The 16,655-nt window shown below is 35.1% G+C and overlaps 1 protein-coding gene across 2 annotated transcripts; it reads right to left on the bottom strand.

The window, feature by feature from the left end:
* Positions 1-474: 474 nt before the first annotated feature.
* LOC120147406 (transcription factor GTE9-like) lies at positions 475-15,785 on the bottom strand. 2 transcript variants are annotated; one of them, XM_039160781.1, is made up of 10 exons: positions 15,541-15,785; positions 15,360-15,399; positions 15,140-15,268; positions 1,707-1,771; positions 1,478-1,550; positions 1,247-1,324; positions 1,048-1,166; positions 908-974; positions 635-762; positions 475-550 (listed from the first exon to the last, which is right to left on the bottom strand). In XM_039160781.1, exons 2-10 carry the CDS (start codon positions 15,373-15,375, stop codon positions 485-487), a joined length of 741 nt encoding a protein of 246 aa, XP_039016712.1. In that variant the 5' UTR covers positions 15,376-15,399; positions 15,541-15,785; the 3' UTR covers positions 475-484. The 2 variants fall into 2 exon arrangements, with proteins under 2 accessions (XP_039016712.1, XP_039016711.1); XM_039160780.1 differs by having other exon boundaries at positions 635-765.
* Between the last annotated feature and the right edge of the window lie 870 nt (positions 15,786-16,655).

The following is a 16,655-nucleotide window of genomic DNA, read 5'->3' on the forward strand; positions in this document are numbered from 1 at the left end:
ATTATTTCGGGTCGGGTCGGGTTTCTAATTCATATATTCGGGTCGGGTCGGGTGAAACTTTATTTTGGTCGGATCGGGTCTCGGATGGAGGTTCCCTTGTTCTCGGGTCTGGTGGACCAAAAACCCGAGCCAACCCGACCTATGACAATCCTTAATTAGGATGATTTTAACTTATGATGTTTATTAACATGATTTTTATAATTTATTGAAATGAATAATCAATCAATAAAATTAAAATTTAATAATTTTTTAAATTTTTATAATATATTACTACATGTAATTTATAAAACAAACTAAAATTAAGCAAAAAAAAAAGGCAATTCTATCATTTTAATTACTGAAATCAAATTCATCTGACATGTCTGCGAACCAAACAGAATATGGAATTGGATTCCAATTCAATTTCCTGCCAACCAAACAGAATATGGAATTGAATTCCAATTCCTGATAGATTCTAATTCATTCCAATTCCATCATAAACATTCTAACGAACTAAACGCCACCTAACTCGAAACCTGGAATTCTCATTGATTTCAACGGTCTTTTCGATCTACAAAAAAATGTGGAATATTAAGTCCGTAATAAAATAAGGCAGCCAAATTATGAAATCGTTTAATATGATGCATTCCTCTACCTTCAGTAATGCCTGTCGTGTGGCATCCCTCTCAAGCTCCCTTTTCCGTCTGGCCTCAGCTGCAGCTTCGGCTTCGGCTCGTCTTTGAGCATCTTCAGCAGCCTTGGCTTCTGCTAGCAACCGTGCCTCTTCTGGCCGACATTAGCATATTTGCCACTTAAAACTAGATATAAATACACAACCTTGTCCTCGAAGACAAGCACATATATATATATAGTAACTTGAGCAAAATTGCATTTCGAAAAGCCAGAAACACTAGATTGGAGTTCAAACCTTTCTTACTTAGATGTTCAAGTTCTTCTCTCTCACGGCGCAGTTGTTCAGGGTCAACATTCTCACCCTGATACAGAGTAAAAAACGCTTGAAAAAGGAATAGGTATACAGTAGTTTGACGAAACCAAGTTAGAAATAACCTGTGCAGTAAGCGTCTTTTCTCGAGCTTTCAGAATGGTATCAGCAAATCGATTCTTCAATATAGCAGCCCTGTAGAGTTTCTCAGGAGACACCTGTCTCTCAGCTGGAGCACTCTCCCCTATAGTTTTTAATTGGATAAACAGTGAGATACAGCTTTAAAGAAATAAATAAACCTTCGATGATCTTTAGTGATCTTACCATCTTGGTGACAATCTGACTCGACAGAACTTGACTTTGCCTGAGAAGTCTGCTCAAGCTGATCGAAACAAACATATTCTACAAGAGATTATGGGTTAACAATGCTTAAATGTAAAAAAGCATTTATAATTTCATGGCTTTGCCATTCAAGTAAAGAACTAAGAACAGAAGTACAACATTTCTTTCTTGAGACTAATAAAGGGTACAAATATTATAAATTTAGACACTCACTATTCCTATCAAGAGGATTATTGACACTCGTCTTCTCATCAAATTGAGTTCCAGAATCTACAGCTTCCAGTACCTGAAGAATAATGCAGAGTAAGATGCTAGTTAGAAGGTAGTCTGGCCCTTTGAACCCCTGGGGATAAGATAAAACTGTAAAGTGGATCAAACACACCAACATGAGGTCAAAGAACTTAGTATTATTATTTAAAACCATGTGTAACCAGCCCAAAACCTTATGAGAACCCACCGGACTTGAAGCTTTAGCAGCAACAGCTTCACCGTCAACACTTCCAGAGTCTGAATCTACAAAGAATACAAAAGAAACCAGTCATGTAAATGGTATCTGGCCACATAAGAAAACTTGCACTGAACATAATTTGGGGAAAATTTACTAAACAACATGAAAAACTAAAGAAATTAACTTGAATAATATTAGCAACATCCAAACTGATAAAGAAAAGAATTTAATACACAGAGGATTGTAGTTTACGATATGGGGGTCAAGAAATTGTTATTATCCTAAAATTGTTTGAATTCAAGAACCCATTTTTTGTCGTACAGTTTCTAAAAGTCTAATTTTAGTTGAAATGAAAAAAAGAAGCATGCCTATCATATGTGGGCTGTCGGAACCGTCTTTCGTTGGGTCTAGAATTAGGCTTCGACTTAGGAAAATGGATTGGAGTCGCCACTGATCTTTTATTTTAAAATAAATAGGTAGATCGGATACCTTATTTCTTACCTGATCTGCGTCTTACCAAAGATGTGTCGGATTCGAGAGTCGGTTACAGTCAAGGAAGTGTTAGCACCCTTGAACCGTCCTTTCGGTACTACGTAATTCCCAGTTGTCATAATTAAGAAAGTTGTAAATTTAAATTAAAAGATAAAATAACGATCCCAAAACTTACCATTGATTGGTTGAAAATGTACTCTTTCAAAAGTCAAAAGACAAGTTTGAGAAAAAATGAAAATAAATAAAATAAAGAATGATAAAGGAAATATAAAAATCAACATGAATATAACAAGACAAATAAAATAAAAAGGAATACAAAACACAAATAAAAATAGAAATAAAAATAAAAATAAAAATAAAATTAAAATTAAAAACATAAAATAATAAATAAAGTAGCAATAATCTATATACAACTGAAATAAATAAGATGAACATCAAGAATATAAAAAATGAAATAAAAAATAAAGTAAAAAATAAAAGAGAAAGAGAAAAAAAAAGCATATATACAATATAACAAAAAATTAATTATCAAATAAGAAATAATTAAAAAATATATATATAGTAATGAACGGATAAAAACATGAATAGTATATATTTACATAAAATATAATAGAGATAGGTACATAAATATATATAGATTAAAATAATGAAAATAATAATAATAATAATAAGTAAACAAGAATGAATATATATATATATAATAATAAACGTAATAGATAAAAAAATGATAAAAAGGATTAAAATTAATAATCATAAAATTAAAATACGAAGCAGGGGTTAAATTGAAAAGAAAAACAAATTGGGTGGCTAAATTAGAATGAAATCGGGGTTTAAATGCAATTTTGGGACCAAAATAGAAGGTTTAAAAACCAGAAGGACCAAAAGCACGGTTTATCCCATTTATAACGAAAACACGCGGATCTTGCGTGGACTGGGTCGGGTCATGGTCAAAACGGGTCAACTATACATGCCATTTTCCTGAAAACACTCCTTCATTCTTCCCTTTGATCCAAAATGAATCAAAATGCTCCTCATCGATTCTCTTAAATGTTCAAAGGTGTTCTTCATTATAAAGAACACCGCCGCAGCAAACCCAAAAAATCGGTGGCGCCACCTCGTCGGCCGCCTTTGATTGGCGCCGGCCGCCGGTCGTTGGCGGCAAAATATATATTTTTTTTTGCTTTTCCGAGAGCTTGTCTCCTTCACCTTTCAAAAAATCGAAGAAATTTTTAAAAACAACGGGCCTCGGGGGTAGATCTATAAAAGTTTCAAAAGCGAACCCCCTCTGGTCATCGGCCAAAAATCAGTATTTTGGCGTTTCTTTTGAATCAAAATGCAGCAAAGGCACAAAAACAACATGCAAAGGTACGATTTTTACCTTTCTTTTTTCGAAATATAAGTGCTTCAGAATGGCTACGATTTGCTTGTAATTTCTGCTTTTTATTTCGTACCAACTGTGTAGTGTTACAAATAGTTGATTACATGCCTATTCATAATCTAGGATTTCCTTATTTTTAGATTACATTTTTGAGTCCTATATAGACTAAAACACTGCCTTGTTTGTTGGTGATGGAATCCTACTAACACACGTTCGTTGTACTTGTTGATTTTGCGAGAAACGACCATGAAAAACGAACGTTTGATCGAGGAACTCGGCTGAGCAGCGTGAGGAGGCTTGTGGCGCCGTGGAGACTTGGAACGCTAGGGTTCTGGAAACCCTAGCTTGCTTGGGGAATGCGTTTTGGGTCTTGTGTGGGCCAGTAGTTTGGTACTTGGTCTGGGCCACTTGTTTAGGCCTGAAACATGTAATAAGAAAAAGAATAAATAATTAATATAATATGTGTCTAATGTAATATATGAATGAATGTAAGATGGGACGAAATAACGTGTCTACAGCTGCCCCTCTTTGTCCTTTTTCGTGAACTGAAAAATAGGGCAAAGATTAAAAGACACAAATTTCGTCACTATCGAATGTCCTCTGTCGTAGAGTGGAAATCCGATGTTAAGACTGGCTTGTCAGTTTGGATTGATCCACAAAATGACTCCCTCGTCGTGAGGTTGAGTTAAACTGGAAAATCCTAAGTACGATATCCTTCATTGTGAAGTTGAAACCGAACTCAAAACTTTGGCAAGTAGCTCCTGAATTGTCTTCAAGATGCTGTAAATTTGATATGCCTTTGAGCTAAATGTAGTCGAACTCAAAAGTCTATGATGAAGAGTTATGGTCGTCTAATAGGAAGGTTGATAACACGGTTCAGATGATGCTCTAAGAGAAGTTGTCTCAAAAGAGACAAAATTCATTTCAAGGGAAACAATCTCAAAGATATTTGTTGTTTCATGAGAAACGGTCTCAAGGGAAACAAAGTTTTATTTTAAGGGAAATAAATTCAAAGATTTTGTTTCAAGAAAAACTGTTTCAAAGGTTTTTTTTTGTGTTTCAAGAGAAACAATTTCAAAGATTGGTGCTTCAAGAGAAACTGTCTCAAGAGAGACAAAATTTATTTAAAGGAAAACATATTAAAAGATTTTGTTTCAAGGGAAACTGTCTCAAGAGAGACAAAACTTGTTTCAAGGGAAATAGATTCAAAAATTTTGTTTCAAGGGAAACCGTCTGTAATATCCTAAATCAGGGTCAGTGACTAAATTGCAAATTTTAAAAACTATGTGCTCGATTTTGAAATAAATTAAAAGTTCATGGATTTAATTGAGGAAAGTTGATGTTGGATTTAATGGTAAAGTTTGGAAATAACAAGGGTATTATGGTCTTTTCTAAGAGAAGATTTTTTATTCTCTTTTTAAGGGATATAAAAACGTGGGAAAGAGATAATTTCTCCAGAGTATTCTTCAGTCTTCTTCTTCCTCCTCTCCACCGTGAAGCCTTGTATAAGGTAAGTGGTCTTCAGTTGGTTAATTCTTTCGTTTTAAAGCTTGTTTTGATTTTTGGGATGCTAAGAAAGATTAAGGAAAGCTTCAGGTGGCTTTAAACTCAAAGATTAGCAGGTTATGAAAAATTAAGAAAAATGAGTTTTTAAGTGAATTTTTGAAATATAAGGGGTTAATAGATTTTGAAGTTTAATTTGACTTGTCAAGGGTTAAATTAAGAGATATGAAATGATAGAATGGGTTTTAGAACATGTTGGAAATTTAGTGTGATTCTTGAATGTCATGTAAATGATAGAATTTTGAGTTTAAAGAAGTGATTATGGAGTAGAAATGAGTTTAAGTATGTGTATGAAAGTTAGGAATATTAAAGGGAGTGAAGTATGAAGTGTTGAGCTGAAAATGAAGTGATTTTCGAGCTAAAAATATGATTTCTGGGCAAGGGGAATCGGTACCCATTCAAGGGGAACCGATACCCCTTCAAACGAACAAAAATTTCCAAATGTCGTGAGGGAATCGATACCCCCATAGTAGGGAACCGATTCCCCCTAAAGGAAAATTGTGAATATTGGTTTAATAAGTTCGTTTAAGTTGCTAGTATCAAATTACAAGGTGTATGTATCTAATAATTCTCTTAAAATATATAATTATGTAGATTTAGAGCCTAATCAAGTTCTAGAATCATTGACAAGTAAGATCGATCAAGGGGAAAGATAAGAGATTGGAATTGACTAGTGAGGCCAGGTGAGTGCATACAAGTTAGTTTATAATGTTTAATGAAAATAAGACTTGCGACAAGTCTATTTCCTATATTAGAAGGCCTTAATGTATGATCATAGGCATATGTTTGATTTGGGTATATGTGATATATATATTATAGTATGTATTAAATGATTTGTGTGAATGCATGCAGTGTGATAAGTTATAGGAATTAGTATGAATGATCTATATGATTACATGAGAATGTGAAATAGGTTATATGATAGGTGACCATAATGTTACATAGTAAATGTGATCAATTATAAGAATCAATATAATAGATTTATATGACTACAGGAGAAGGGTGATGAGTTAAATAAGATTAGACTATAGAGTAATATGAGAATAATATATTAGTGAAGAGAATTGAGTATAAAGGATGATGCCAAACTATAAGATAAGTGTTATAGAGAAGAATTATATTTAAAGAGAATTATGGTATAGGATTTAAGTAAAATTTAACTAAATAAATAGATTAAACTGGTATAAATGGAAAATGAGATAAGTTAGGTAGCATTTACCTAGGAGATAACATAAGATTATATGAATAAGTAGCATAAATGACATAAGGAAAACTTATGTGTTATATGATTTAAGCATTGAAATGAACAAAAGATATATTCAGGTGAAGTTATTCGGTGATATGAGTATATGCCATTATTATACGGTTTAGATGAAATACAATACATGAATAAATGTGATTGTGTGAGAAATGATAGAAACTATATGAGAACATGTATATGTCAAAGTAATCTATGTGATTATATGTTATATGAATACAAGAACCTGAGATATGTAACATGTGAATTATATGGAAATGATCTACGTGTAAGTGAACTATGTGACTATGTGATAATGAGCTATGTTCAAAAACTATGAGACTACGTGCCCAGGTAATATGAATATGTGAACATGTGAAATGACATAAATGATAATGCCCATGTTATGTGTCATGAGAGCTAGGGTATAGTTGGCATGCCAAGAGTCGAGGGTCTACGCGGTCCTTCGGGATATATATATATATATTCTTTGGAACATGTGTGAAGTCTTGTGAGACACATACTTGATCCCTAGTATATGTATATGATTCTTAAGGAATGATATGTGGTCCTTATGGACATTATTATATGGCACTTCGGTGCATTTCTACGCGGCACTACAGTGCAATTCTACGTGGCACTTCGGTGCATTTATACGAGCTGTGGTGACAACATTAGTGCACAACCTCTATAAACTCACATATCTATAGTTCTCACATGTGTTCATGGGATAATAAAAATAATAAGATAAATAAACTTGGTATGATTATATGTTTATTTCGTTGTGAACTGATATATGTGCTATGATGTGATAATTAAGGATATTATGGATAAGAGTATAAAATTATAAGGATTAATGTACAAATTGATAATAACAGAAATGATTGTACATAAATATGTATGTTTTGATATAATGATATGTGTGTTTCTCGTGACATGGTACAAGTGCATATATATGTTGATGTATATGTAAATGAGCTATATGATTTGATAGCATAAAACAATCATGCATGATTATGGGTATGAATTTCATTATATGTGATTTTTTATGCCTCACTAAGTCATCGATTTAGCGTGTGATTGTTTCACACGTAGGTTATAGAAGCGAGAAGAGAAGAGAAGAAGAGTAAGATATGTCAGTAACTCCCTTATAAAATTTTAGATCAGAAAATAGAGGATTTAAATGTTTTTGGTTATTTTGAGTATAATTGGCATGTACTAATTGGTTGAATTAGTTATGCTCTGATTGATTTTGGGTATTGTGGTCAATTTATGTCACTAAACCGCTTTTACTTTAATGAAAGATTTAAATTTTCTTTGAATTTTGTCAAGATTCAAAGTTTGAAAAGTCAATGTGACACCTCAGACTCGTATCCGGGTCGGGTACGGGTTGGTGGTGTTACACCGTCTCAAGAGAGATAAAATTTTTAAGAGAAAATGTCTCAAGAGAGACAAAATTTGTTTTAGAAGAAACTGTCTCAAGTGAGACGAAATTTGTTTCAAGGAAAACAATTCAAAGATTTTGTTTCAAGGGAAACTGTCTCAAGAGAGACAAAATTTGTTTTAAGAGAAAATGTCTCAAGAGAGACAAAAATGTTTTAAAAGAAACTGTCTCAAGGGAGACAAAATTTGTTTCAAGGAAAACAGATTCAAAGATTTTGTTTCAAGGGAAGCCGTCTCAAGAGAGACAAAATTTGTTTTAAGAGAAAATGTCTCAAGAGAGACAAAATTTGTTTCTAAAAGAAACTGTCTCAAGAGAGACAAAACTTTGTTTCAAGGAAAACAAATTCAAAGTTTTTTGTTTCAAGGGAAACCGTCTCAAGAGAGACAAAACTTTGTTTTGAGTAAATTAGACTTGAGCGAGACGACCCATTTGTTTCAAGAGAAACAATCTCAATGGTGGTCGATAATCTGCTTGTTTATGCATATTAAAGGAATCCTTTTAGAAGCTTTAATCATTGACTTAAGGAAGTCAAATCCGTGGATGACCTATTTGTTGTGACACTAAATAACTTCATCGGGCACGATATCCTTCCTCATGAAGTTGAAATCGTGGATGGCTCATTCGTTGTGAAATTGAGCTTTTAATTGGATGTTCTTCGTTGTGAAGTTCAGATCTACACTTGTAAATTGCACTTTTTTTTGAGTTCAATATCTTTCGCTGAGAAGTTGAAATTGAATCTAGCATGAATCTGCAAAATTATGCACATATGCGATGCTATGGATGCGATGCTCTTATGTATGCCTAAAATGTATATGTAAAATATGTTATTTTAGGGTTTGGATAAAAATCTCAATACCTGGTTCTCATGCTTGAATCTGATGTTCAGAATATTGATCCATGAAGAGAATAATTGCGTGAGCAGTCTTCATTCTCTTAGTTTGTCTTCATTTCCACCGGGGTGTACTCTCGTAAACCTCAACCTAAGACAATTATCAAATTTTGCCCCAAAAATTGCTTCATTTGCCCCAGCTTCAATCTTGAGCTTCAGAGGGTTATTTGTTGAATTCCAAGACATGCTTCCAGAGAACTTATCTTGTTTGAAAATGCTTTTCTTCCTTTGACTTTTCAAAATTTAAAAAATATGAAAAGGAGTTTTGAAAAATATTACCTCCTTCTAAGTTTCACAATTGAAGCAACTCATAAAACCGGAGTTCATTGGATATCAAAAGAATCAAATGCTCTTTTAATCTTTGATAGCTGCAAACCTTTGACAAATATCAAGATCGAAAAGTTGGTTTAGAGATGGGTTACTAAGGTTTGTTCCATCGATTCGGTCATCGTGAAATCATGGCATACCATTTTTCTTGATTTAACATTTTGATCAGAGGCGAACAAAATGACACAACTAGCATAATCAATGGCTAGACCTTTCAGAATACTTCTGTTTCAGTTCTATGAAATCTTCTATTTGTTCAAGTTTTGTAAGCTTCTCTAACAAAGGTAGTGCAGAAATATTGGTCTAAAAATGAGATTCTTGAGTGCTCGTATGTATTTGACTATAACAGGTGTTCTTTAACTCCTTAGTCCATTTTTACCGAAACTCCTTATTTAGATTTGCCATTAAATGGCTAGCTAGATCCATAAAGCCAGGGCGTTTTACCAATTGCTCTAGAGGGGCAACTCAATATGTAAAGACCTTTATCAGGTTAGCTGAATCTTATCCATAAAGCCGGGGCGTTTAACAAATTGCCTTAGAGGGACAGCTCAAGACTTATTGTATATATAATCACCTTTATCAGGTTAGTTGAATATTATCCATAAAGCCAATGTGTTTAACCAATTACTCTAGAGGGACAACTCTAGCTTTATTGTATATAAATATTATAATGTGGGTATACGGGTCCAATTTCTTAAGTTTGTTAAGAAGAACCTGTTATAGTCTATGTGTTTTTGAAGGTCAGAAAATCTCATCATTGGAGTTCAATTCCTAAGCAACTGACCTAAACTAGATTCACCTACTTGACCATTCCATCTGAGAAGATCATGATCATCACTGAACGTCTTAAACAAAAGTATAAACCAATTAGTTTTGTAATCTCATATGCTAGTTGCCCCATTCTGTTTGCTCTTAATACGTGTCTGAATGCCAAAACTTGAATGGACTCTTCATGAGAAGAGAAAACTTAGATCGGTAAGAGAAAAACATGTAGTCTGATGTATCTTTTAAATTAGTACCAAGAGGTCTTTGTTTTGCAGGGTTCAATCTTGTCATTTGTCAAAGATTTACAACCTCAATTATTAAACAACTTTTAATTAAGGTGATATTCAAGGAATTCAAGATTAAAATTTACTCATTTCCTAAGAAGGAAGTATTTTATTTAAAATGTTTAAACGTCAAATGACTTAAAAACGTTCACGCATAAGAAGTACAAAAGAAAAATAAGTTCAAACAAGATGATATGCTTGATAATGCAACATAATTCCAGATGGATACCCCATTTGACTCTCGATCATAATGCCCCATTACACATTGAAAGTCCATGCCCCTGAATCGATCAAATCTTGGACCTTACGTCTCAATGCCCCACAATTCTCAGTGGTGTGCCCTGAGCTCCTAATATGATAGCTACATACGTCGTTAACATCATGAACTTCAGGATATAGGGATTCTCTAGGTTTGGACTGAACCAGAGTCATAAGATTCTTCTCAACTAGCATTGGGAGCAACTCCTCATATTCATTGGGATTGGACTGATGCGAGTCTTTTTATGGAAGACATTATGAGGTCTAATCCCCAAATTAGTCAGGTAAGATTCCCTTTGTTCCTTGGTTCTCTTTGAGTTCGTTTAGAAGTATCGGATGATACAGCTGCAGTGGTTGAGATCGTAACACCTTTGTTAACATTGTAGGTGTTGACATTGTTGATCTCTTGCTCTTTGTTCTTCATGGGAGGCTTTCATTGGAGTCTCTTCCCTTAATTTTTCCTTGTTTTATAGCTAGCTCGATCATCTCACCAGCCATAACTATATCTGAGAAACTTCCCGATGTGATTGCCACCAGGTGCCCGAAGTAAGGTGTCTTCAGTGTTTGTACAAACAGTTTCCTGGTTTTCTTTTCATCCAAAGGTGGATGAACTTGCACAACCAAATCCCTCATCGCTGTGCGTATTGTCGAAAACTTTCATTGTGCTTTTTCTCTAGGCTTTGTAGCATAACTCAGTCTGGTCTCATATCGTTAATATATTTGTATTGCTCCAAGAAAGACTTGGCTAAGTCTTTCCATGTCTTAATATGAGTTCAGCTAAGCTGATTGTACCACCGAATAGTTGAACCGGACAGGCTCTCCTGGAAACAGTGGATCAGGAGTTGGTCATTTCCCCTATATCCCGTCATCTTCCGATAGAACATAGTGATGTGGGCTGAGGGACAGTTGTTCCCATCGAACTTCTCAAACTCCGGTACCTTAAACTTTGGTGGATGCACCAAATCTAGAACTAGGCTCAGCTCCGCGGCATCGACTCCAATGTAGTCATCGTCTCTTTTAACTACCTTCATTTGGTCCTCCAATTGCTTGATTTCTCTTTGATCTTCTTTGATTTGTCTTCTTCATCTGAATCTGGTATATGGTAATAAATCAGATTGTTCTCAGGGTTAAATATAGAGGACGAGGGCTTCGCTTTTGCAGTAGATGAGTCCCCTCGAAGTTCCAGCAAGATTTTAGGTGAGACAACCACTTGTGGGGTAAGTGGTATAGTTACCCCTTCGGTGAACCTGCCCCAGGCGCACTAGTATGTCGTAGGCCAACTAACTTGGCAACGATCTGGTCAACCAAGGACTCTTGGTTCTTTATGATTGTATTCAGAGTACTCATACTACTCTGTTTATTTTATCTTCTAGCTCTTTTTGTAATTTAACATATTCTCTTCGATCAGAGAAATTCTGGCTTCCATTTTATTCTTTTTCAAACGAGTGTTATGCGGATGGGGTGTGTCCAACGCTTGAGGTGGTGTATCCAGTATTTATTCCTTTTATTAAAGCATTCTTCCGTTAGTTAATGTGAATGCAAAGAAAATAACAAAATGCAAAATATGTCTAAATGCATGATGCATGAAATATCCGAGGCATTGATCAAAAAAATGTGTCTGTTATTATGAATAATCTTTATTTGGGACAAAAGTATTTTATCTTTTAAGAGACAAAAATATCTGACAGCTTCTGACATATTGACTAGTCTTTTGCCTTCGTATGTCATCGGTTGAACAACATGTCGAACCGCTTCGGCCTCTCTGGATGAACCGTGCAAATGTTGAGTTACTTTTTGTACTGGCCCAAGAAGTCTCGAATGACTGCATCTCCGACATTTATCTTTTGTTGAACTTGTTCCCAACGAATACGTCATTGGACCCCTCAATTGATAGAAACTAGGTGAAGTTCATTTGTCCGTTTCTTGAATTCGTCAGCAATGGTCTCCAATTTCAGCTATCGTTTTGCCATTGTTGTCTTTGAAGGGACTCCCAAGATCAGTAACCTTCATCTTTCCCCTGCAACCTATACCAGTCAGTTCTTCCAAGATAGACCTTCATTGTGCTTGATGTAGACCCGATCATTCTGAGTCCTTTATAACGCAACAGAGTGATATACTCTTCAATTGTGTGCGTCACGTCATCTGGATTGAATGTGACACATAGTCGCCTTGTAGATTGTCTTCTGCATTTTCATCTCTTGTATTACAACCCCTTTGTCCATTAATGTAAATTATTCATGTTTAACGAACACGTTTTTGGCCGATCAATACCTCTTTTGAATGATGCAAAAATAAAATAAACACGAAAGTAAAAAGTTAGTAAAATAAGGGGGAAAATGCAAACAACATGGTTAGAGTAAAAAAAATCCTAGGTTTTGGAATGGGTTTCGGGGTAGGCTCTAATTCTCCATGGTCTGTAGCTTTAGGTTCTAAAAATGGTACCCAAGTTATCCTTGCCGGTGCCCCCTTGGGCATGCCAGACCCTTAGTCTTAAACCCATCACATGCTTGTATGGACTAAGTTAAACTCGAGATGACACATTCCCTTATGTCTATGCGGAGAATAAATTCACACAAATACATAAGGTATATGAATCCGAAGGCTACTTGCTAGGTCTATGCGGTGAATAAATTCACACGAAGGTGTCGCTTTCACCCCTACTTAAAAATGGGGTTTGAAGCTCGGGCATAGAGCCTTGGATGAAAAAGACTTTAAAGGCTGAAATCATTGAGAAAACCGTCAGTACAACTATTTATTTGGGGAAAAATAATCAAAAGTAAGTAATAAGATCAAAAATTACCTTAAAATTTAAACTTACCATTTCCATTAAAAAGACAATTGGAAATTACCTTAGTCTGACTCACTTACCTGTCCCCAGTGGAGTCGCCAAGCTGTCGGAACCGTCTTTCGGTTGGGCCCAGAATTGGGCTTCGACTTAGGAAAATGGATTGGAGTCACAACCGATCTTTTATTTTAAAACAAATAGGTAGATCGGATACCTTATTTCTTACCTGATCTACATCTTACCAAAGATGTGTCGGATTCGGGAGTCGTTACAGTCAAGGAAGGGTTAGCACCCTTGAACTGCCCTTTTGGTACTAAATAATTCTCAGTTGTCTTAATTAAGAAAGTTGTAAATTTAAATTAAAAATAAAATAACGATCCCAAAACTTAGCATTGATTGGTTGAAAATGTACCCTTTCAAAAGTCAAAAGACGAGTTAGAGAAAAAATGAAAATAAATAAAATAGAGAATGATAAAGGAAATAGGGAAATCAACATGAATATAACAAGACAAAGAAAATAAAAAGGAACAAAAAACACAAATAAAAATAGAAATAAAATTAAAATTAAAAACATAAAATAATAAATAAAGTAGTAATAATCTATATACAATTGAAATAAATAAATAAATAAGATCAACATCAATAATATAAAAAATGAAATAATATATATTTACATAAAGTATAATAGAGATATGTACATAAATATATATAGATTAAAATAATGAAAAAAGTAATAATAATAAGTAAACAAGAATGAAAATATATATAATAATAATAAATGTAATAGATAAAAAAAGATTAAAAGGATTAAAATTAATAATCATAAAATTAAAATACAAAGCCAAATTAAAATGAAATCGGGGTTTAAATGCAATTTTGGGACCAAAATAGAAGGTTTAAAACCCATAAGGACCAAATGCGCGGTTTATCCCATTTATAACGAAACCACACGGATCTTGTGCGTGGAGTGGGTCGGGTCATGGTCAAAACGGGTAAGGTATACATGTCATTTTCTTGAAAACACTCCTTCATTCTTCCCTCTGATCCAAAATGGATCAAAATGCCCTCATTTGATTCTCTTAAATGTTCAAAGATGTTCAATGAAGAACACCGCCGCAGCAAACCCAGAAAACCGGTGGCGCTACCTCGCGGCCGCCTTTGATCGGCGCCGGCGGCGAAATATATATTTTTTTGCTTTTCGAGAGCTTGTCTCCCCCACCTTCCAAAAAATCGAAGAAATTTTTAAAAACAACAGGCCTTAGGGGTAGATCTAGAAAAGTTTCAAAAGCGAACCCCCTCCAGTCATCAGCCAAAATCAATATTTTGGTGTTTCTTTTGAATCAAAACGCAGCAAAGGCACAAAAACAACATGCAAAGCTATGCTTTTTACCTTTCTTTTTTCGAAATATAAGTGCTTCGGAATGGCTACGATTTGCTTGTAATTTTTGCTTTTTATTTCGTACCAACTGTGTAGTGTTAGAAATGGTCGATTACATGCCTATTTATAATCTAGGATTTCCTTATTTTTAGATTACATTTTTTAGTCCTATAGACTAAAACACTACCTTGTTTGTTGGTGATGGAATCCTACTAACACATGTTCGTTGTACTTGTTGATTTTGCGAGAAACGGCCATTAAAACGGATGTTTGACCGAGGAACTCGGCTGAGCAGCGTGAGGGAGGCTTGCAGCACGTGGAGACTTGGAACGCTAGGGTTCAGGAAACCCTAACTTGCTTGTGGGAATGCGTTTTGGTGTGGGCCAGCAGTTTGGTACTTGGTCTGGCCACTTGTTTAGGCCTGAAACATGTAATAAGAAAAAGAATAAATAATTAATATAATACGTGTCTAATGTAATATATGAATGAATGTGAGATGAGACGAAATAACGTGTCTACAGCTAGGTAACTGACATCACAAATAAAATGGATCCAAAAGAATGTGGCAGACTCAGGATTCATCATTTGACAAGATGAGGGCCAAAAATAAACAGAAAATACGATTACCTCTAGAGCTTCCAGAATTGGCAGACTTGATGCTTTTAAGGCATGTCTCCTCTGTCTCCTTAGGTGGATAGCTTGACACAGGAGGCTCATTTCCCCTAGAATCAACAAGCTCTTTACCCTGGTCATCCCCTGCAAATGCAGAAGATAAACAGAGAAAGTCGGAAGTCTTAGAACATAGCTCAGGAGGTGGGATATCAAGCACAAGGGTTTGAAAGATTACCTCTACCTTGTTGCATGGGTGAACTGCACAGTCCAGATTTGTTCATTAGCTGTATCAGAAAATCATTTCCCAGAAAGCAAACAAAAATAAGTAAGAGTTTAGATAGGTACCAGTTCACAAATATATATTACTTTAAGCATCAATAGCAAGCAATTATACTGAATTTTCTGCCTTTATATGGCTTTGTACCTGAATTTTACAAGGTTCAGCTCTTGATTTGCAATTTTGTTTCTCTTGCAAATGGCCATCTAAAAGCTTCCGCAATGTGAGGAAGGTATCATCACTGAGGTCATCAATATCAATCTCAATTTCTTCCTCTTCCGATTCCCTTCCATTTGAACTATGCTCCCTCAAGAAATCAATGATATGCATTGGCTTTTCTGGGAGTAAAGATTCCAACTCTACACCTAGCTTGTGTTTTTCCTCATCCGTATAACTTGTTCGATGATGGAGGTCATCTTCCACTTTTTAGTGGGAAGTATTATCTTAGAAGTTTCTACATCCTCAGCAAAAGCTTTACTTTGAATCAACTGGGTACCAACAGCAGGTAACTTCTTCTCAATATTTTTCCACCTCACTTCAAAAAATTTGTTAAGGGTATCAGCCATAACATGGACATCATTTTCAGGGGGATTATAGGTCATTGCATAGCTGAAAGTAAGCCTCACATCATCATAAAACTCCCAAGGGCTTGCATATCCGCCTGAATCTATCTTCTTTTTAATTGTTCCTAGATCCATCGAGTTCTTTATAACATTGAAGTAATCTAGAATATTAACTTCACTACATCTACAGGTTCATTTAAAACCCACCCATATTGATGTCCCATCAACCGTTTTAGCAAATCCTCACATTGCTTCATTAAGAAAATATTTGTTGTGTTTGCTTCTGAATCCTGCTTTGCAGGCTTCACTTTTCCTGAAGAACCCCGATTCTTCTTCCCAGGCTCAAAGCCATCATGGGCAATTTCTGAATATCCTTTACAAAAGGTCAGCATTTCCCATTGCTACAACTAAGAATATCACTGGATGATGACACAGTAACCCCATTTGTCCTTATCAACTCAACTTTCTTCTGAAGCATCTGTATCTGCTCCAGTTCAAGCCTCAAACAATGTACCAAATCCTTTCTTTTAGAATGTGACATGTTTGAAAGGGTAAGCACTTGTATAGGAACACCAAAAGTGTCATGTTTATCAGAGTCAAATCGATACATTTCCTTGTTGGGGCACTTGAATCTTCTGAAGCAGTAACCGATGTATCAACTTCGTCCTGAGCTACCTTGGATTCACCGGGA

The sequence above is a fragment of the Hibiscus syriacus genome, unplaced genomic scaffold (assembly GCF_006381635.1).
Source record: "Hibiscus syriacus cultivar Baekdansim isolate YM2019G1 unplaced genomic scaffold, ASM638163v2 tig00110940_pilon, whole genome shotgun sequence".
Lineage (NCBI taxonomy): Eukaryota > Viridiplantae > Streptophyta > Magnoliopsida > Malvales > Malvaceae > Hibiscus > Hibiscus syriacus.